The sequence below is a fragment of the Rosa chinensis genome, chromosome 4, assembly GCF_002994745.2.
Source record: "Rosa chinensis cultivar Old Blush chromosome 4, RchiOBHm-V2, whole genome shotgun sequence".
NCBI classification, from domain to species: Eukaryota; Viridiplantae; Streptophyta; class Magnoliopsida; order Rosales; family Rosaceae; genus Rosa; species Rosa chinensis.
Window position 1 is genome coordinate 56,587,015 of NC_037091.1, and position 21,241 is coordinate 56,608,255.

Genomic DNA, 21,241 nt, shown 5'->3' on the forward strand with positions numbered 1-21,241 from the left:
GCTATATAAATGCTTGTTCCAGGGTAGTGCTAAGGAAACAATCATGAGTTTCATAATTAAGTATTTCAGGAAAGCCAGAAAGGAAAATGAGTCCCTTCGATAATGTAACGATTTATTTTCGTTTCATGTTAAAAACTTTACTCTTGCGCTTACCACACAAAAAATAATTGAGATTTTCATTTGAATTTTATGGGAAATCAAAATTGAAAGATTGTATACCTTTTATCGATAAACATTGACTTGACTAGTATATTCAAAAGTTGCATTGCAAAATCTAATCGGTCAGACGGTCAGACCTCAATGAATGGCAATTAGTATTTGATTCCTTATTTTCTATATTAAGGCTAGGGTTAAAAGATTTGATTCATAATTCAGTCTTGTAGAAATTAGGTCTCTGATTTTGGGCTATATAAATGCTCACACTTCCACCAAACCTATCAACGACAAATTCTCAAAACCCCTACAAATGTGTGCATATAATCCAAGATGAAGAGTTCAGTACGTCTAGCAGGTTTCGCATGTCTCATTCATGTTGTGTTTCTCTCCATTAGCCATTGCAGGGTTTTCTTGCCGAACGATCTCAGGCTTATTGAGCAAACATGCAACAAAACACCACACCGCGATCTTTGTGTCTCTGCTCTTACCTCGGACCCTGAGAGTGCCGGTGCAGATGTCAAAGGCTTAGCCCGCATAATGGCTAATGTTATACTTAGGAAAGTCACAAGTGATACCCAGCACAAGATCGAGGGGATGATTGCGCATAGCCCAGGAGACCAACGCTTAACTAAATGTAGAGATGATTACAAAGTAATCAAAACAAAAATTGACTCCACCAATGCATCTATTACTAAAGGCGATTATAAGTCGGCAGAGGAAAGCATGAATGATGCTATCGCTGAAGCTAATATATGCGAAGGTCGTTTTCCAGGCAGATCTCCTCTGATATATGAGAACAAACTTGAGGCTGATATTGCTGATTTAGCTGCTGAAATAGTAATTATGTAGATCATATTACCTAGCTCAACATGCATGTGTTAAGAGTCTTAGAGTAACAAGGATAGTAAGCAATGGATCGATCATTTAATAATAAAATTTGAAAATGAACAAATAAATAAAGTTACAAAAGAGGATTGCAAAAGTGTTTCCATCCTGATATATGAGTGAAATGGTATTTCAATCCTAATCCTAATATACAGAGTGAATTGAAATTAATTTAAGGGTTTTTGTCCATTTACACCATTTTTAGAGATTTTTTTCCCACTTACCCCACTAAGTTTTTTTAATTCCCCCTTACCCCAAACACTCTAAGGAGGTCTTCCCTAATACCCCATTAAGATTTTTTTTTTGTTTTTATTATTTTTTTAATACCATTTTACCCTCACCTTTGTTACTTAGAGAGAGAGAGAGAGAGAATGGAAGAGAGAGAAACCATAGGGGACTTCGCCGGAGTCCGATCACCGGCAGCCGGATTCCGGTCACCGGTCGCAGGATTCCGGTCACCGGCCGCCGGATTCCGGCCAACTTCGCCGGAATCTGGCCAATTTTCGCCGGAATCTGGTCACCGGCCGCCGGATTCCGATCACCGGCTACCACCCACCGGAAAGTTTTTTTGCCCCCAATAGACGTCTATTGCCCCCTAATAGACGTCTATTGCACCCCAATAGACGACTATCAACCATGTATTGCCCCCCAATAGACAACTATCAGCCATGTATTGCCCCCCAATAGACGTCTATTGCCCCCCAATAAAGGGGCATTAGACGACTATCAACCATGTATTGCCTCCCAATAGACGTATATTAACCATGTATTGCCCTCCCAATAGACGACTATCAGTCATGTATTGCCCCCCCAATAGACGTCTATCAGCCATGTATTGCCCCCCAGTAGACGTCTATTGCCCCCCAATAGACGTTTAGATTACCGAAATGATAATTAATCTTCCTAAAACTGCACAAATAAAACTTTGATTAAAGAAAAAAACGAGGAGATTACATCAATTCAAAATGTCTATTGCCCCCCAATAGACGTCTATTGCCCCCCAATAGACGTCTATTGCCCTCCAATAAACCTTTAACAGACCTCTATTGCCCCCCAATAGCCCTTTTATACCATACATGTTCCATATTATTCAATTGCCAAAAGAAAGAAGAGAAGCCAAATTGGAGTATTTATATATTTTGCCAAAAAAATTTCCTAGATATGAAAAAAACTATACCCAAAACTGGACATGCAATAAACAAAAACTTATCACAAAAAAGAAATTATCTAATTTTCTTGCTAATGAAGAAAGACAAAAGAAGAATGAATAAAAAAATATTTAAAAAAAAAACAGACAAAAGAAGAATAAATAATAGCACCCGTGTCCCATACCTAACATTTAATCACCATTCTCCCACAGGTAGTGGCTACGTCCTACCTCTCTTTTCATTATCCATTCCTTCTCTCTTTAAGCTTTTTTCCTCTTTCTTCTGCTCCATTCTTCCATTACACTATCTTTATATTCCCTAGCCCTACTGCAAACCTCTAAGACAAACTCAATTCTGCAAAAATGGTGAATGAGACATGGATCGTTCCCTTTTTCGGTCAAGGCCATCTATTTCCTGTAATGGAGATCTGCAAGCACTACTCTTCCAAACTCTCCTCCTCCATACCCTCATGTCTCCGCCAATACCCACTCCTCGAAATCGCTGAAATTTCTGAAGCACCACCGTCGGATTCGTCGTCTCTTCCATTGGAGCCATGTTCTGCATTCCCGGCGCCGACAGCCCAGACCAAATCGGCGACCTATCGCCGACAGCACTGACCACCAGTGCACCAGTGCTCTTCGACCTAAAATTTCCAATCCTATTGGTAATCGGTGACCGGAACGGTAAGGGCGACTTGCTCGACGGCGAAATGTTTCTCGCCGGAATTGAAAGAGATCAGAGAGGGGAGGGTGGGAGGGTGGGAGGGAGGGAGGGAGAGAGGAGAGAAGAGAGAGAGAGAGAGTCTGGTTTTATGAACAATTGGTAATTTTATAATTCTTTAAAGGTTAAAAGTGACATTTCGCAACTAAATGGGTTAGTGGGAATGAAAATTTGTTGCTGGGGTGAGTGGGCTAATGTTATGTTATTTTTGTGCTTTGGGTCAAGACCCCTTAATTTAAAACTGATGAATGATAGTGTAAGCCAAATTTCTACTGTTATAGTCCACCCAATAAGTCTCTGGCTAAGTCCATATAACAGAAAATGAATATTCCCTGCTCTGACTAAAATTCGAAATGGAAAACAAGCTCCCGCCCTATTTGGCATTGCCATAAAGTTGGTGTTAATTGGAATTAAATGGATGAATTTATTGCATTATGGAAGGGATTTATAAATGCTCACCTAACCAAAAATACCAAATATTACATCCATATTTTATGTCTCTCAAATAGAGGTGGCAAATGGGCCGCTAAGCACGAGCACGGCACTGGCCCAGCACGCTTAAAAGAGGCCCGGTATGGCCCAAGTCCGTTAGTGGCCGGGCACGACCCAAGCACGTTAGAATAACGGGCCGGGTTGAGCCTAGGAATATTGGCCCTGCCCGGCCCGAGCACGACATATTGTGGGCCGGTCCGTTACAAACACAAAATTTCATTTTGTTTTTAAAAATATTTAAAAACCACAATGATGAGATTTGAATATTAGACCTCTTTATTTAAAATCTCATGACAATTCCACCAATGCTATTTCTTTATATTGTCAAAATAGTGAAATAAAACATTATATCCTTGTTTTGACATAAAGTATTTTTTCTAATCTCATAATAATACAACTATAGAATGAAGGAAAGAATAATATGATACTAAATTTTCATTATATTAATAAAAAAGGCTAAATACAAATTACTACCCTGTAGTTTGGGTATAAAATCAATTCAGTCCTTGAACTTCTTATTTCATCAAAAACACCTCTGCACTTTCAATTTTGATCTAATAAGTCCAATTTGTTAGTTTTCCGACAATTGAGTTATTTAACTTGTTAATGTGATTCATATATGGCTTATGTTTTATGTCGAGGTGGACTGCATCGTCAATTTAGGAGTGAGTCATACTATTAAAAATAAATAGTTTTTTCAACAAATAATTCAACATCCATAACAAAATATTGACGAATTGGACCTATTAGATCAAAATTGAAAGTGCATGGGTGTTTTTGATTAAATTAGAAGTCTAGGGACTGAATTGATTTTGGACCTAAACCACAGGGTATTAACCAATATTTAGCCCTAATAAAAATTAATCTCACAATAATATACTACAAGCAATATATTTTGAGTTATTTTCTTTCTTTCTTTCTTTCTTGTAGTGGAATATAAAAAATATTAGAAAACTACAGATTTACTCACCTAAGAGACAGTTTTAAGGGACTGTGAGGGACAAATGCATTTTAACCACATGTATTAAATATAAAAGCAGAAATTATAATAACTTAAAACTGTGCATTTATTTTCAGCCGTCAGATTCACTTGTCCCTTAAAAATTGTCCCTTAGGTGAGCAGACCATTAGAAAACTAATCTTAAAAAGCTAAGATTAAGAAAAATATTGTATAACTTAATTTATTTTAATTTTCTAAATAGTTAAATAAAATTAATTTTTATTTATTCAAATTAAGATTTTAAAATAGTGCTTTATAGTGGGTAGGCACGAACACGGTTCGTTTATTGACCCAGCACGATATGGGCTAGGGCCATGGGCCGGACCGGGCTTAATGTTTAAGTAAATGGGCCGGCACGATAATAAATGGGTCGGTCCAAGCACTGCACGAAGCACGACTAGGCTCTCTTAAAATAGGCCAGGCCGGCCTGTTTGCCACCTCTACTCTAAACACGCATTTGTATATGTTATCATGGTAAGAGAAAGTCTTGCGTACGGCAGACACAAGGAGCACATGGTAATTGGTAAGGCTATCATGGTAAAAGAGAAAGTCTTGCGTACAGCAGACGCAAGGAAAACATGGTACGGCTATCATGGTAAGAGAAAGTCTTGCGTATGGCAGATGTAAGGAACACATGGTACTGGCAAACCAATCAGATCCTTAGCAAAGAGGTATTTTAGGTATTTCAATTTAAAAAAGCAAGGACAGTTTCATACATAATGAAAGAAATTTTTAGTAAATTCTGATTGAGCAGCTGCACGACCAGATGGGGGGAAGAATTTTTCTCACGGTAAACACAGAAGAGCACTAATGTGTTAAAATATCGTTCTAAGAATTACTTTGAGGTATGGTGCTCATTTGGGAATACAGACAAAAAAACAAAAGCCCAAAACGCGGCTCAATAAGTCAACACGGTTAGCATCCAATCACTAGCCCACACCTGCCCTCACCTCCATCGCCCACTATGCACCTCCTGCACACCCAACACCTCCCTCCTCCTCTCCTCCACTCGAATCTCCAATGTCACTTCCACGCTGACACCCCGGTCCGTCGCTCACTCATCGCTTTCGGACATCCTCCCCAAACTACCCCCGTCAAAGTACACCACTTGTCCCCATCCCAAGGGCACAACCGTAACCTCACCGTAAGTTCATAGCTCCCCACCGGAGGCATATGGGGCCCCACCCAATCACTACCTGCGCACGTTAGATGTCGCCTCCACAATTACGCCCCACAAAAACCCAAAAACCAAACCACATTTATACCCGCCCTTTCTTTTTTAATCATTTTAATTTTACACCACTGAAAAAGTGAAAATTCTTCCACATATACAAGCGAAACAAATAAATCGGTTAGACGAGTCGATAGATCTCAGATATTTATAAACAATTATTTTTTTAATACAAAAACATTATACTTAATACTATATGGCTCTTCATTCTTATCACTGTACTTGGATATACTGAATACTCTTTTCACTAGGCCATTTTTAGTGTTTAACCTACCCTCCTAAAAGAAATTTAATTTTACTTTTTATTTTTGAAGCAGAGCAGAGTCTTAAATGGATCTGCGTACGCCTAGGCGCAGTGCTTAGTGCTCGCTACTTCGTCTTTCATAACTCTCTCTCTCTCTCTCTCTCTCTCTCTCTCTCTCTCTCTCTCTGAATCGAAACGGTGCGTTTTGGCTTCGGGCATTGGACTCCGATCCGGTGCTACATTTCCGTCAATCGGAGCCGCGTGATCGGCGTTGGATGGGAGTTAGATTGATCGGCGAGGTTTTTTGGTTGATTTGAATGGTGAGGTGGTGGTGAGAATATGAACCCGCTGTGCTGCATTGCTCCGGTTTCGATCGATCGGGACCAGGCCGACCCGGTCACGGCGAAGCAGTCCGGTCACTACCAGCTCGGACTCGACGCGGCGGTTCCCGTTCGAAACGTCAGCTACGGCTCGAAGCCGAGCTACTCCGCTCAGGTCTCGTCGGCGGGGACCGAATCGGACAGAGCCTCGTCCGCCGCGGCGCAACGCGAGGTTGAGGAAGCGTTCTGCGAGCCGAGAGATTCGAAGGTGTTCGGCGTCAGTGGAGGCGTCGCCGGAATTCTGTACAAATGGGTGAACTACGGCAAGGGGTGGAGGTCGAGGTGGTTTCTGCTGGAAGACGGCGTGCTTTCGTATTACAAGGTTCATGGACCGGACAAGATTCTGATGAGCCCGGCCAGAGAGAAAGGCGTGACGGTGATCGGAGAGGACTCGTTGAGGTATATGAAGAAGGCTAATTGGAATAGAAATCGGCTTGGCTTGCCGGCGAGGAGGCCGTGCAAGCCTTTCGGCGAAGTGCATTTGAAGGTTTGGCTTTCACTTTTAACACTCTCTGTTACTGTGTGGTAAATTTGTGGTTTGTATTGGTTATGCTAAAGTTGGTGCTGATGTTATATTTAGTAAATGAGAAATGAGAAGTAACTTTACTGTGAGATTATATGGCTTCGGCTTCTTTCGAGTAAGTTTAATATGCTATGATTTTCAGTTTTCATGAGGTGGTTTGATAAAATGAGCTAAATCAATATAATGTGTGAGACATGAATAGACTGATGGCATATGTATCGATAATCAGATGGCTAGAGACTTTTTGATCTTTATTTTGTGGTAATTTTTTTATAGAGGTTACAAAAGAAATGAAGTTACCTTGTGAAAACCACCAAAACCAAACTTCTCCTAAGTTTTGATACCAGTACTGCTCATCTGTGTGCTTTGCATGACAATGCAGAAAATGTATGCTCATGACTTCTACTTTTTAACCTGTTTCCTTTTGGTTACTGAATATGAAGTGGTCTGGTTTACAGGTCTCTTCAATTCGTGCCAGCAAATCAGATGATAAAAGGCTTTCCATATTCACAGGAACTAAAACTCTTCACTTGCGTTGTTTATCTAGAGAGGACAGAGCTGCATGGATTGAGGCATTGCTGGCTGCTAAAGATCTTTTCCCCAGAGTGTTGTCAAGCAATGATTTAGTGCCTTCAGAAGATATAGTTGTTTCAACAGAGAAGTTACGATTAAGATTGGCACAGGAGGGAGTTGGTGAGCCTGTTATCAAAGACTGTGAGTCAATTATGCTTTTAGAAGTCTCAGAGCTGCAAAACAAGTTGAAGGCTCTTCAGAGTAAACATGTTATGTTGTTAGACACATTGAGACAATTGGAGGTATTTCTCATCCTCTTCTGGTTAAAATTCAAATACGTGCAGTCATTGTTATGGCATGCATTTCCTTGCTCAAATTTGGCTTTGATTACATTGCATCCATATGGGTGGATGCTTGCTAGTTGCTACAGTGAAAAGTCAAACCCAGTTAAATTTTTGTTTTGCAGACAGAGAAAATAGAGCTGGAAACTACAGTAGTGGACGAAACAAAGGAGCGTGAGTCATACTGCAGTCAGGGCAACAGGAGACATAGTGGTTAGTTGTCTTTTGCATTTCCATTATCTTTATACTTTGTTGAACTCAATGTTTAAAATTGATTCCATGTTCCTTTGGAGACTATTTCAAAAGTATCCACTATGTTCTTGATTATTAAATTTGATCATCTTCTGTTCTCTTCATGCCACAGATTTTTATTCCGTCATGTCAGAGGGCAGTGGAAGTGATTCTGATGCAGAAAATGAAAGTCAAGACGGAGGAGATGTTGAAACAGATGAAGATGAAGGAACATACTTTGATACTTATGATATTTTGTCTTCAGATGCTTTAAGAAGTGCATCCTACCGGAGTAGAGAAGGTTTGCGGTTTAGCACACAATAGATATTCCTTCCTTTCTGATCAGTTGAAGGAACATAAACTGATGCATATGTTTCTTGTGTTCAGATGCTTTAAGAAGTGCTTCCTATCGGAGTAGGGATGGTTTGGGAAACGGTGGTGGAGATTCTCTCTTTTCTGATCGATTGCATGCAGTTCAGGAGATCATGACAGTTAAATATCCATCTGTGAAAAGGAGGGATAATTTGCCAGAACCAAAGGAGAAAGATAAGCCTATTGGCTTGTGGTCAATTATCAAGGACAATATTGGAAAGGACTTATCTGGAGTTTGTCTTCCTGTTTATTTTAATGAACCACTCTCTTCATTGCAAAAGTGCTTTGAAGATCTGGAGTATTCCTACTTGGTAGATCGAGCATTGGAATGGGGAAAGCAGGTTAGGTTTCCAGCTGTTGTTTTTATTGTTGCAAAGCAGTTTTAAAGGAATACTCGTCTGGTTAAGTTATACAGTGAGCGGATATTAATGCTGGGCTTAAGATTTAGAAACTAATTATTTGTGGAACCTTCAGCTCTATGCATTATATATTGCAAGACAAAGAATTTGCTGAACAGATTTGTTTTCTTCGCTAATTTTGGATCTAGCGATCTATTTTTCCCATATGCATCATCTAGATTGTCTGCATTCATATAATTTCTTTCTGTTGTGTTTTGGGGTTAGGGTTTAGGGTGGAGTGAGATGCATAGTATTCAAATGGAAGCCTCAGCTAAAACATGTTCAATGAGGTTAAAGAAACAAGGTTAAGAGAGATGAGAATAACTGAAAAGAAAAGAACAAGACAAAAAAAAGTCCACTTTGATGGAATTTTATGAATTCATTGGATTTAATCCATTGCAGGGGAATGACTTGATGAGAATTCTCCACGTGGCAGCTTTTGCTGTATCTGGTTATGCATCAACAGAAGGTCGGCAGTGCAAACCCTTCAATCCTCTCCTGGGGGAGACCTATGAGGCTGATTACCCGGATAAAGGACTTCGTTTCTTTTCTGAAAAGGTAGTGCATGCTGATGGTTTTAAATATTGTCTAGTAGCATATCCTTACAAACAGTTATCTGTCCATTAAGAAGAAATAATTTAAGAAGATAAAAGCAGCCTCCTCTTTGTTTTTGTTGTTTGGAAGCTTCGGCTCATTGCATTTGAAGCATCACAGCCAAATGTCAAAAGTTTAATAAAACACCGATTGCTGTCTAACAAGCAGAGCTTGCACTCAGGTGAGTCACCACCCAATGATTGTTGCCTGTCACTGTCAAGGAAGAAATTGGAAATTTTGGGCTGACTCCAACCTTAAAGGCAAGTTTTGGGGGCGTTCTATACAGCTTGATCCTGTGGGTCTGCTTAACTTGCAGTTTGAGGATGGGGAAACATTTGAGTGGAGCAAGGTCACTACTTCCATATACAATATCATACTAGGGAAAATTTACTGCGACCATTATGGCACCATGCGCATCAAGGGAAGTGGAAATTACTCATGTAAGCTAAAATTCAAAGAGCAGTCTATCATAGACCGAAACCCACATCAGGTTAGTTTTGTGGTTGTTAATGGAGGGATGATGGCAAAATATCATCACAGATTTCATCTGTCCTAATAGAGTTTTTTCCACGTCGGTGTATAGCATGTGTCTTATTTTCTGGTCCATTTAGGAAGAAATATATTTGAGTAACTACAATTACATCTTAGCACTGTCTGAATTACAGTGAGGTTAATTTCAACATCCCCAGTGTTTTAAGAACTGTGTGCATAAGTCCAATTTGGCTTATTTAATTCTCTGTGGAATATATTAGACTACTTTCTTGAACAATCAATGTGATGATTTAGATTGTTTTTACCTAAGGACTAAAATCAGTTTACCATGATTAAGCAACTCGCTGGGAACCAAATGGAACCCATTTTCTCTGGCCATTTCTGTGATCATCGCAGGGCATTCGCTCTACTTTTAGTTTACACTGCGTGTGTTTGCACAGAATGGAATTAAAGAAATACTACTGGATGTTGGGGGGTCTGAGTAAATTTTTTAAATACATGGTAGTCCATTTAATTTCACTGTAGTAGGGAAATTCTACCATGTGCTACTTTTTGTACTGTATTTCAAATGCGTTGTATTGCGAGGTAGTTACTAGTAATTACAATGGTGCCAACTTCATTTCAACCATTGCTGTTAATAAACTGACATCTGACCTTATTCTCATGAAATTCTAGGTTCATGGATTTGTTCAAGACAATCGAACTGGAGAGAAAGTAGCAATGCTGATGGGGAAGTGGGATGAGGCAATGTACTATGTTCTAGGAGATCCAACTACAAAACCAAAGGGTTATGATCCAATGACAGAGGCTGTGCTGCTCTGGGAAAGGGAAAACTACGTTACCAAGACAAGATATAATTTCTCTCCTTTTGCAATATCCCTGAATGAATTAACACCTGGACTATTGGAGAAATTGCCTCCAACAGACTCGAGGCTGAGGCCAGATCAAAGACATTTAGAAAATGGTGAATATGAATTGGCAAATGCAGAAAAACTAAGACTTGAACAGCTACAGAGACAGGTATCCCCCCATATTTTCCTTTATTTCTTTCTTCTGGATCAGTTTGATCATTCACCTATAGATCCTAGATCCTATCTAATTGGGAATTGACTGAAAGTGCAGCCAAAGTCATGTCACATCTCTAGTCATGCAATTTACATGGTTATAAATTCTTTCATTTTCTTTCACTAGTAATAAGAGCATCTATTTCTAATGCCATGATGCAGGCAAGGAAGTTGCAAGAGAGAGGCTGGCAGCCAAGATGGTTTCAAAGAGATCAGGACGGTTGTTATAATTACACGGGTGGGTATTGGGAAACTAGGGAGAAAAACAATTGGGATGGAATTCCTGATATTTTTGGCCAGAGTAGTGATACGCCCTCAAGTTCTGTTGAAGAGTAAAGGCATCTCCAGCTTGATCTGTACCCCCTTGATTTCTTCCCATTTTCTCAACTGCTCCCCTTGCTCTAAATTTGAGTTCAATGTAGGCTGTGCTATAAGAAAAAAGAAACTACTTGATTTGGTAATGGTAATTTTCTTGATCGCTTCTGTTGTGGTGCATATCCACTGTTGATTAGTAATGCCCTTACTTTAACCACGAGCACAAAAGAGAAGGGCAGAAGGCTGGAGAAAGAAAGAGCTACTGAAATGCCTCGGTCTCACGTTTTGAAAGAGTACAGTGCTTATTTGACTTTTGACATTAAGTTTTCCTCTTTTGTTAAACATCTATTATCCGTTTGTTTTTGGTTACGTAAAGGGCAAATGGCCAGAAGAATAAAACAGCTTTATGTTTGGGTCCCAATAAATAAAACGATCAAGTCGCAGAGAAGTCTTCATCTCAAATGTAAAATGTACTGCTAACCAAAAAAGTAGTAAAATTTACTTGAACTAAAACAGAAGTAGGGCAAAAAGAAAATTGGATTTTTGTGGATCATTTCCATGCTTTCTTCCCTCGGAAATTTTTGCCAGAAAGCTGCTGCTTTTTGCGTTTTTCCACTCGAGATTTAGCTACCTTTGCCCTCTTTGCAACAAGTGGCATAGCCTTCTTATGTTCCTTCTGCTTATTGCTCAGGCCTCCCAACTGCAAAATTTATCAACATGTTGAAAGAAAATCAAGCTCACATCCTTATAGGCGCCCTAGTGGTTATTCACTTATTAATGGGTGCATAGCCATAGTAGGATCCAGGAAGAGGGTTAAAGCATAACTAACAAATGGCAAAAGTCCAAAGCCATGAAGATGCTTGTAGAACTCTAAAACATGATAACTTCAAAGAATCGCAGTAAATATATACCTTCTTCTGTTTCACAGCAGCTCTAGCCATGTACTTCCCTCTATCCTCCCTCCCTGCTTTCACTAATGCCAGCTTCTCCTCCTTGGTCATTCTTCTTTTTACATGGACCTACACAGTGGACGTTCAATTGGGTCAATGAAAGTAAACAGCGGTACAAATAATTTCATTGCTAGCAGGAAAGGTAAAGGTATACGCAAAGCAAATGATACAAATATATCAAAAAATGAGGATGGGTGAAACAGCATCTTTATAATGGACAAGTATTTAAGTGTTGGCTTATTATATACAAACAGCATGAATTTGAATACTAGGAAATTTAGAATTTGATCCGGTTATATTTTACTACTTACAGTCTGATAAAATTGCTAATTCTTAGAAACATATTCTCACTCTCCCTACTCAAAACAATCCAGCACATTTACAAAAGTTGTCCAATTTATTATATCTATTTCAGATGCACTATTTCTTAATGGAAATGACATTCTTCTAAAGCCAACATGTAGATAAAACTGAGAGTATACGATACCACTATAATGATATAAAACTTACTTCAAGCTTAGCAGGATCTATTCGCTTAATGCTTAATTCATCAGAAGTGGGAATCTTGAATGCTGTTGACTTCGCATCTGAGCTCTTTTTCAACAACCCCTGCTGAGCCAATCGCTGCTTTGCCTAACAAAGGAAACATCAAACAGTAAACAACATAATATATTGCTAGCTGACAAGAGATGATAATGTTTTGAGTGCAGAACAAAACATTGATGTTCTCCACATCCTAAAGTTACAGCCTGCCTTATTCTTGACATACCTTTAATTCCTTAATCCTCCGGAAGTCCTCATTAGAAAGAAAACCATCTGTCGAGTCTGATGGAGCAGGACCCATATTTTCTTTGGCTAATCTCTTCAAAGTCCTAAGACTTGCTTCAGCGTCATTAAGTTGTGTATCAAAATCAGCAAATTTCCTCTTTTTTGCTATGTTTTCTTTTACTCCAGATCCACCATCTTTGGCATCATTATTGTCAAATTCTTCCTCCTCATCCTCTGTATTCTCTTCCTCATCCTCATCTTCATCCTCCGCTTCCACCTCATCCTCATCACCACTCACATCACTGTCATTCTCATCTATCTCATCACCATCTTCAGATATCATGTTGTCATCTTCACTTCCACTATCAGTGTTGGTTATTTGCAAGCCTTCATCATCACTGGAAGCTACCATCTCGTCAGTGCCCCTTACTGAAGGTTCATCATCATCATCATCATCACTCTCCCCATTGTCATCATCATGTTTTAGTAAATCAAGACCAGGTACATTGCTAAGTACATCGGCTTCTCCATACGCTTTTGGCCTTGCCTTTGAGTCAACATGTTGGCGACCACGATCCTTCTTAATCAGCAGCGAGGGGTTAAGCTGCATGTACATACACTAAATAGTCAGTCTTCTATGCAACCATGGTTCATGGAAAGGCATGACTAGCAATCACTAGCACATGCATAAAGAGGAAAAGGAGAAGGGACCTCTCTGAATAAGCCAATAAGTGAACGGGCTGCTACCGACACTGCTTTTGTATGTGATTTCTTATATAATGCAAGATCTTGCAGCAAATCTTCTGTCATCAACTAGATGCAGGAAACAAAATTATAATTCAGAAAGCCTTACATCATGCATCGAGTAGAAATCAGAATGACTGAATATGGTATTACCCGTGATTAATAGCATTAGATTAGCAACCTCAACTGAAATACAGATAATACCAGACCCAAAATTTATAAAAATAGGTCGTTACCAAAGGCATTCGTAAACAAATTTCCCTCGTTGTATTCAGTCCAACAGCTATGGCCTGTCAAAAGAAAGTGATCAGATATATAGACAGGGGACTTGCAGACGAAAAAAGAAAAAAAAAAGAAAAAAAAAAAAGAAGATAGCACTTATGAAGTAAAACCTCTGGCTGTGCACGATCATCTATAAATTTGTTCACTATTTGTTTGAAAAGTGGTTCAACTGCATCAGGAGGAACCTGCTCATAAGCAAGTACACAAGTTAAATTGAGTCGACCGACTAACAAGTAATTTAAATAATGCTTGATTTCCAATAGAAGTGGGACTTAAGTTAATGAAGAGACAGGGAAAAAAAATGAACTTCTACTGAGGTCCAATCAAATATAGGAGTAGCTAACTCACCATATCATGGCAGGCCTGGACTGCTGCAGCGAGTAATTCAGTGACACCATTTTGATGAGGCTGTGAAACTAATAAAGTCACAATTTGATTATCAAGAGAAAAAGACATTCATTGAATAGGTCAGATAACATACTGTAATGTAGTTGATAAAATAAGGATAAAAGTTCAACAGAACCAAGCGATGAAGCCCAATAGTTCGAGCAACTACTTTCAACATCATCATTTTGACCTTCAGTAAACATAAGATAACAGTCAAAACAAATGAGAAATGCACTTTCCAGTGTCAGTTTTACAACAAACTACATAACTGTATAGAAAGAAAAGAAACACAGAATTGTTATACAACAAAGTGGTTTGTAATTGAATCTCTTCTTTACAGGTATTATTGAAATATGATGGTGTTCCAATAATGGTGAGCAATAACTTTCTCCACAAGTGAAGCATGTCTGTGTACTTTTTGAATTCTACAAATGTAAAACAACAAAAGTTATTTACCTCAAAGCGTTCAACTCTTGTACTATTTTGAAGACGGGAGAATAGCTTCTCAGCGAATTCCTGTGGAGAATGAGATCTTAAATATCCTTAATAAATCACAGAAAGAAGACAAGCAAGATGTAGATAATAAAAATAGACAAACCTGTGGATCTCTCAAATGATTAAGTGGCGTATGATAATTTGAAGTACTTTTTTCTGATGTTATGCGTTGCTGTTTTTTCAGGCTACGGATGGCACGCTGCAGTTTTGCTTTCTTTTTCTTCTTGCTAGCAAGTGTACCCTTATGGTGCGCCTGAAAGTAGTTTTATTTTTAGTTTTGTAAAAAAAATTACCATTTGCAAGAAATAATGAAATTCATCCTATTTACCTAGAAAATATGGGATACTGTAGTATACAGATTATCAACAAGCATGTGGTAAATGTACAAGCATCAAAGTAAAACTCTTGAAGTATCATTTACCATGATACAAACTAGCTAGAAACAATGCTCATTAATAGAGTAAAACTGACCTTATATATATCCTCTCTATTAATGGCTAGATGAGATTTAATAGGAGTGTCCTCATCACTACTTGACGCATCACTATCATCCTCCTCCTCAATCTTCTCGTAATCAAGCAGAAATGAGAGACAAGCAATCATTATCCTGAGACATTCAAACAAAAATGTTATCGGTTAAACCCCATGATTGGAAATGACACAGAAATAACAAAAGAGCAATGAGCACCTCGACGATGGATGAAAACACGCAGAGCAGATTGCATTCGCTGTATTTTCATCAAACCACACCTTTCTCCGGTGAAGCTCACGCAGAGTGATAAGTGCTCTCTTTGCTTTTGTTTCATCCTCTAGCTACAAAACAAAAAGAACACAAACATTCACCAATTCAAGCACTCAATCCCCTGAAATTTTAACAATCATATGGCAGCAGCTTGTGAACGTCGAGAAAGAAAATGCAGTATCACACACCTGTAGCATCCGAAACAAGACATTCTGAAGCACCCGATTCTTAGCTTCGTTCTTATGCTTCATATTCATTCGCTTTATGCTATGTATGACATGATTGTATGCCAGGGTCTTTAAAGCCTTATCGCCATAAGTCTGTATCTCCATGAACAAACCTAGATTGTCTGCAATATCCACCATCTAGAAGATCCACCAAAAAGCACACACATTATAATCAGAACCAAAAATTAGTCTACCAAGCAACTTAATTCTTATACACCAAAACTTGGTCAGCAATCAAAACCCAGTTCATAATAAAGTTCCAACCTTGCTACACATTGCATAACACCCTTTAATTCCAATACTCCACATTCATCGAAATCGAAAAAAAATGAATAAATAACACCATTCAATTCTGATAAAGTTCATACCTTTCTGTTCATAAGAAGAATGAGAGCTTGAGCAACATGCAATCTGAGACCAGAGGGAAGAGTTCGGGCGGAGGAGTGGAGAAACTCGGAGAGCTGTGAGGGGAATTGGGCCAATTGGGCCGGGTAAAAGGGGGTGACGTGGGCGAGAAACAATGCCCGGTCGGCGAGGTCCTTGGCGACGGTGGGGTCGCTTCCGCCGCTGCCGGTGACGGACTTGAATCCGAGATCGGCTTGTTGCTTGAAGAGCTCCAGCGACGACTTGAATTGGTTGTACACAAGGAGGAGCTCCGTCTCGTAGCCTTCCGGGTCGCACTTCATCTTGGATTGAAGTGTCGGCAGGCTCATCTTCTCGGAGCTCCGACCCGAGGCCGAGAGTGGCTCCGGCGTCATGTAGTGGGAACTCATTTTTTGGGGTTTTAGCTTTAGCGCCTCCTAAAAATCTGATAAACCCCATACAAGTTTTAGAGATTTTATAGGTTTTGTGGCGCGGGGGGGGGGGGGGGGACCCACTTTATGGCCCAAGCCCACGGCCCGGCCCACAATCTTGATCAGTAAGGTTTGAAAACCGACATGAATTTCGACACTTCATAGTTATGGTAATTTAGGGTAGAGGAGCACTCAGTTAGTTTCGTATCAAACAGTTAACCAACTTTTCGGTCACATATCAGCATTTTTACTGTTCAGTTTTTAGGTTTTTATAAGTAGATCGTTTATACAAATTTTCAACCAAGTTAATGATCGTTTGGGTATTTGTAATATTGAGATTTACTAATTATAGACACGAACGGGTCCAGGTTGAACATATTTGGTTCGTCAATTAATTTAATTTAGTTTGGTACTCAAACGATCATTAATTTAACTAAAAATTTATGAAAACGATATACTCATAAGGACTTAAAAATTGAATAATGAAGATGGACTTAAAAATTGAATAATGAAGATGTTGATATGTTAATGAAAACTCAACTCCATAAAATGTAGTTTTCTTCGATGAAGTCGCATTAAAACCACATCCTCTGTCCCATGAGTCCTAAACTCGTAATTAGGATGGGTTGCAATTTGCAAACCTACGCACGCTTAAAAGAGATTAAGGAAATCGGTCCCCCGCGCGCCACATCTTGTATCATTTTATCTACTTCTCAGCCAAATGAGCATGAAAGTTGAAAGCTTTCCCAGTAAGAGAGCCATTTCAGCCTTCAAACGGAGCTTTCATTCCGGCCACGTTTTGAAACAGGTTCTGTCTCTCTATCTCACACAGTTCATTACAGACACTGAGGCATAGTTTAAGCAAAAGCTTTCTCTTACAAGTAATGGGTTGGATTCAGTTTTCGATTTTTCATTGCCAATATTTGTTCTTTGGTCATGGCATTACATTTTAGTTTTTGGGTTTATGTTCAATTTTTGCATTCACATAATATTTGACAAACGCTTTAATCCTTATTGTCAGTGTGTTTCCAATGTGAAACTGAGTAAAGAAGAGTTTGTGTCCAAATTGCTTGATAGAAGATGGACATTGCCTAGCCCTGATGCTAAAATTCACCAAATAATGCTTTCAACCAGCAAAGTACAACCACAACCAGGCAGACCCTTGTCTGATATTTCCTTCTGGAACAATACTAACCCATGTTTTAGTCATTCTATGGCAGAAAAGGACGATTCTTTCTTTATTGTGAGGGATGATTTGTTGCATCCGTTGATAAATGGGAATAAAGCAAGAAAATTGGATGCATTGATTCCCCTTGTTGAAGATCATTCCGTGACTGATGTGGTGAGATTATGATCCTTTTATGTTTATCATCATTTTATGAGCTTACGAACATAGATAATAATAATTTGGAGGTTATAGAGTCCAATATTTAGTACTAATTCCCATTCAAATCTAAGTTTCTCTTACGACCAAATAGCATTCAAGTCTTGACTTTGCTGTGGTTTAGGTGACATGTGGAGGTTGTCAAAGTGCCCATACAGCAGCTGTTGGTAGGTAATTTCTTGCTGCAAATACTATAGGATATTCAACCTTGCTGCAAAGTAGCAACTTCGCTGACTTGTGTGTGCTTCAGCCGTTTCATGTTCAGAAAGAGGATTAAAACCGCATTTACTTCTACGAGGGGAGCAGCCTGAAATACTGACAGGCTATAACTTGATGTCAACAATATATGGCAATGTCACATATGTTCCAAGATCGCTTTATGCCAATAGGGAAAAGATGTTAAAGAGCCATGCTGATTATTTGGCAGGCAGTAGCGGTAACGTCCTTCGGTTTGATGATATTTTGGAGGCCTCTTTGAATCAAAGTGATGGTGCTCTGAATCTTTTGCAAAAGGATGCTAATAGAAGTGACCATCCTCGGAAAATTGTAATTGTCAATGAAGGCGCAGGAGATGTTGTAGCATTACTAGGTAACCTAAGTCAATTCAGAACAGAGAATCATCTTATTGCTTCCATATGTACATATTGGCATCATGTTCAGTTAGCAGGATCATGGTTTATAGACCAAGCCCCTAACATGCCCCTTAGCTTTCATATCTTGAATTGTCCACATCTTCTGAGGCATTGGTGTTACTTTATCCTTGTTTGTGTGGTTCTATTGAGAATGAAGTTTGCACTATTATGTGTGGCCTTGAAAATGCCTCCACATAGTTATGATCATCATTGTTGTCGGCTCATTGCTAGGGAAATGCATGGGTCTAGTTTAGGGTTTCTATGATTTTTACTTTCCTTTTTTGTCTAAGACTACATGTGCACAATTATTCCTTTATGTTTTCCATTTCTATTTTTGTGCTGTGTATTAAGTTGATCCTTGCATCCTGATGTGGTATTAGTTATTATGTTTAAAGATGTAATTCTCTCCCTAGGTTTGATTCGCCTAGCGCAGTACTTATCCCAGAATCACTTACTTGGAAAAGAGAGGGTCTTGAAGTTTGTTGTAGATTCTGGAACTGGGACAACAGCTGTTGGTTTAGCTCTTGGAGCCATATGTTTGGGGTGTGTTCCCGTATGTATTACATGACTACTTCGAATTAATTCTATGAATTACTGAGCTTCTATTGTGGCCAGCCTATTGCAGCATATTAACTATTGCTATTGCTGCTTGTCAGGCTCCCATGGGAGGTAACTGCAGTGATGTTGGCTGATTCATATGATGGGTACAGACATCAGGAGAAGCGCTTGATATCCAATTTTAAGAGGCATTTTGATACTCATATTGATCACTGCTTCGATGATATAGACAAAGGAATTGTGCACTGGGTAGAACGTTGCCACCCGAGAAAGTGAGTAGCCTGTTAAAATCTTCACAGCTCCTGTGATCTTGTTTATAACCAAAATGGCACACCCAATGTCATATTTATATAACACTTGATTGCGTATTTTTAGTCTTCTTCCTCTTTTTATAACTCCAATCCTGCCCCAAAAATCCTCAGATTTGGCAATGTATTGGAAGGGGAATTAGAGGCATGCCAACATATTGCACAACAAACTGGTATTTTAGTCGACCCAGTTTACACACTTTCTGCTTGGGAGATGGCAATGGCCCTTCATAAAAAAGAAGCAGAAGTTGAAGGAGGTGTACAAGTGGTCATGCTCCACACTGGAGGCACTCTAGGCATGTTTGGATTAGCACAGAGGTACAAATCTTACTTCTCCAAGCTCAAAGTTGGATCATCCAGTTAAAAGAGATAGTTGAGTCAAGTGAGCTCATTTACACGGCACGGAATTTAGGCATTGTAATCCCACTGAACTTTATTCTGATTTTTGTAATGAGAAAATATGGAAAAAGAATGGAAATATTCCTCTTATTAAAAGTTTGTAATATGCAAGAGGTTCACTGGCCGTGTATTTATCCAGCTCCCTCTATCTTGATGACGGTTTGTTATCATTTCTAGAAATATCACAATCTTTTCTTCCCCAACTCTCCTTGCCCAAAAGCAACAAAAACTGCTGCAGTTCTGGGTATAGGCCTTGAGAGATTATTCAGAGCACCGCCGTGCACTTGCACCAACATTAATGAATGGTTAGATTGCATTAAATATACTTTTTGTTTATTAAAAATAAAGTTGATAATAAATATCAAGGGTTGAGATTATTTTATAAGTGTTGGGTCACTTACACCGTCGGTGCATAGAATAATTTCCAATAAGGCTTTCTAATATTTGTTAGAAAAAACTACATGCCATGATGCAAACCTAGTCCATGGCCCAAATTTAATTGGGTTTCTAAAATTATTGATAAATCCCACCATCTTTAAAAAACTCTTGCACATTTGCTTGCTGTATTTGCCCAAAGTCATCCATGACCCTCTCCGCTTCTCCCTCTGTCTGTCTGTGGGACTGTAAATCTGGGAAGTAGAAAGCTAAACTTCTTTCCACATTGGGCTGCTTCCCGCTATTAATTTTTATAAGTGGAACATTCTTGATCAAAGTGATAATGTTACAATAACACAACATATAAACATATAATTGAATCCCCTAACCTAGAATCTCTTACCCAAATAAGAAAATGCCTAGGAGGAACGCCTGTCCCAAAGCATGTATGTTTGTGTAGGTGTGTGTGCCTATTGTGGCACTTGCAAAACGATTTGCCACAGTGACTGCAGCACACGACATGGCACACACACACTCCAAGATTCTATTGACACTAGCCATGATTAAAATAATCACTAATAATAGTGGTTGGAGCATCGGAGGGTTTGTGGTGGCAAACCAAAGCCACAAAAAACAAGTGCAGGCAACATTCCTGGTACTAAGGGGAAGCAGAATTTGATGGTCTCCTGGATCCATTGTCTCACACTCACCCTAGAGCTAAATGGCTCACCCTTCCCCAATCAAATTGAGCATACGAATCACGCCATGCTTTCTGTTGGGGATGAAATCAGCTGTCTCCATCATTCTATCTCAATTTTGTTCCCTCATTATGATTGGTCCATAAATATTAAAAAAATATTTTCTTTATCTTTTGTTCTATTTTTTAATCTCTGTGGATCAATCATATTGAGAGGACAGAATTGAGACACAGAAATCTGAGACAGCTGATTTCATTATTTTCTGTTGACAGTTGAGAGTAATATCGATCATGAGGTGTCGCGAATGCAAAGTCTTAGATGTAGGATTTGATTTCTTCATCCATTATCTATTTATTTACATTAAATGTTCAAATAATATTTTAATGTGTGAGGTGGGGA

At 39.1% G+C, this 21,241-nt stretch overlaps 4 protein-coding genes across 7 annotated transcripts; 3 read left to right on the forward strand and 1 right to left on the reverse strand.

Moving 5' to 3' along the window:
- The first annotated feature begins 486 nt into the window (after positions 1-486).
- LOC112199619 (cell wall / vacuolar inhibitor of fructosidase 1) lies at positions 487-1,005 on the forward strand. The gene has a single exon (XM_024340603.1). It carries the CDS (start codon positions 487-489, stop codon positions 1,003-1,005), a length of 519 nt encoding a protein of 172 aa, XP_024196371.1.
- A 4,939-nt stretch (positions 1,006-5,944) lies between these two features.
- On the forward strand, positions 5,945-11,276 carry LOC112196630 (oxysterol-binding protein-related protein 1D). 2 transcript variants are annotated; one of them, XM_024337031.2, is made up of 9 exons: positions 5,945-6,743; positions 7,238-7,594; positions 7,759-7,846; positions 7,998-8,165; positions 8,252-8,577; positions 9,037-9,192; positions 9,410-9,718; positions 10,396-10,740; positions 10,947-11,276. In XM_024337031.2, the coding sequence occupies exons 1-9, from the start codon at positions 6,216-6,218 to the stop codon at positions 11,118-11,120; spliced, it is 2,451 nt and encodes an 816-aa protein (XP_024192799.1). In that variant the 5' UTR covers positions 5,945-6,215; the 3' UTR covers positions 11,121-11,276. The 2 variants fall into 2 exon arrangements, with proteins under 2 accessions (XP_024192799.1, XP_024192800.1); XM_024337032.2 differs by having other exon boundaries at positions 6,605-6,743; positions 7,327-7,594.
- Positions 11,277-11,485: 209 nt separating this feature from the next.
- Positions 11,486-16,520, reverse strand: LOC112196632 (protein SDA1 homolog). The gene is made up of 15 exons (XM_024337033.2): positions 16,063-16,520; positions 15,656-15,832; positions 15,414-15,538; positions 15,197-15,332; positions 14,829-14,978; positions 14,687-14,746; positions 14,325-14,420; positions 14,192-14,251; positions 13,954-14,028; positions 13,798-13,851; positions 13,529-13,630; positions 12,819-13,421; positions 12,560-12,682; positions 12,011-12,118; positions 11,486-11,799 (listed from the first exon to the last, which is right to left on the reverse strand). The coding sequence occupies exons 1-15, from the start codon at positions 16,465-16,467 to the stop codon at positions 11,650-11,652; spliced, it is 2,424 nt and encodes an 807-aa protein (XP_024192801.1). The 5' UTR covers positions 16,468-16,520; the 3' UTR covers positions 11,486-11,649.
- A 572-nt stretch (positions 16,521-17,092) lies between these two features.
- Positions 17,093-19,949, forward strand: LOC112196633 (D-cysteine desulfhydrase 2, mitochondrial). 3 transcript variants are annotated; one of them, XM_040519279.1, is made up of 7 exons: positions 17,093-17,296; positions 17,510-17,830; positions 17,997-18,039; positions 18,123-18,461; positions 18,900-19,047; positions 19,161-19,334; positions 19,485-19,949. In XM_040519279.1, exons 1-7 carry the CDS (start codon positions 17,210-17,212, stop codon positions 19,732-19,734), a joined length of 1,362 nt encoding a protein of 453 aa, XP_040375213.1. In that variant the 5' UTR covers positions 17,093-17,209; the 3' UTR covers positions 19,735-19,949. The 3 variants fall into 3 exon arrangements, with proteins under 3 accessions (XP_040375213.1, XP_024192802.1, XP_040375214.1); XM_024337034.2 differs by having other exon boundaries at positions 17,095-17,296; positions 18,918-19,047; XM_040519280.1 differs by having other exon boundaries at positions 17,169-17,296; positions 17,695-17,830.
- The last annotated feature ends 1,292 nt before the right edge of the window (positions 19,950-21,241 follow it).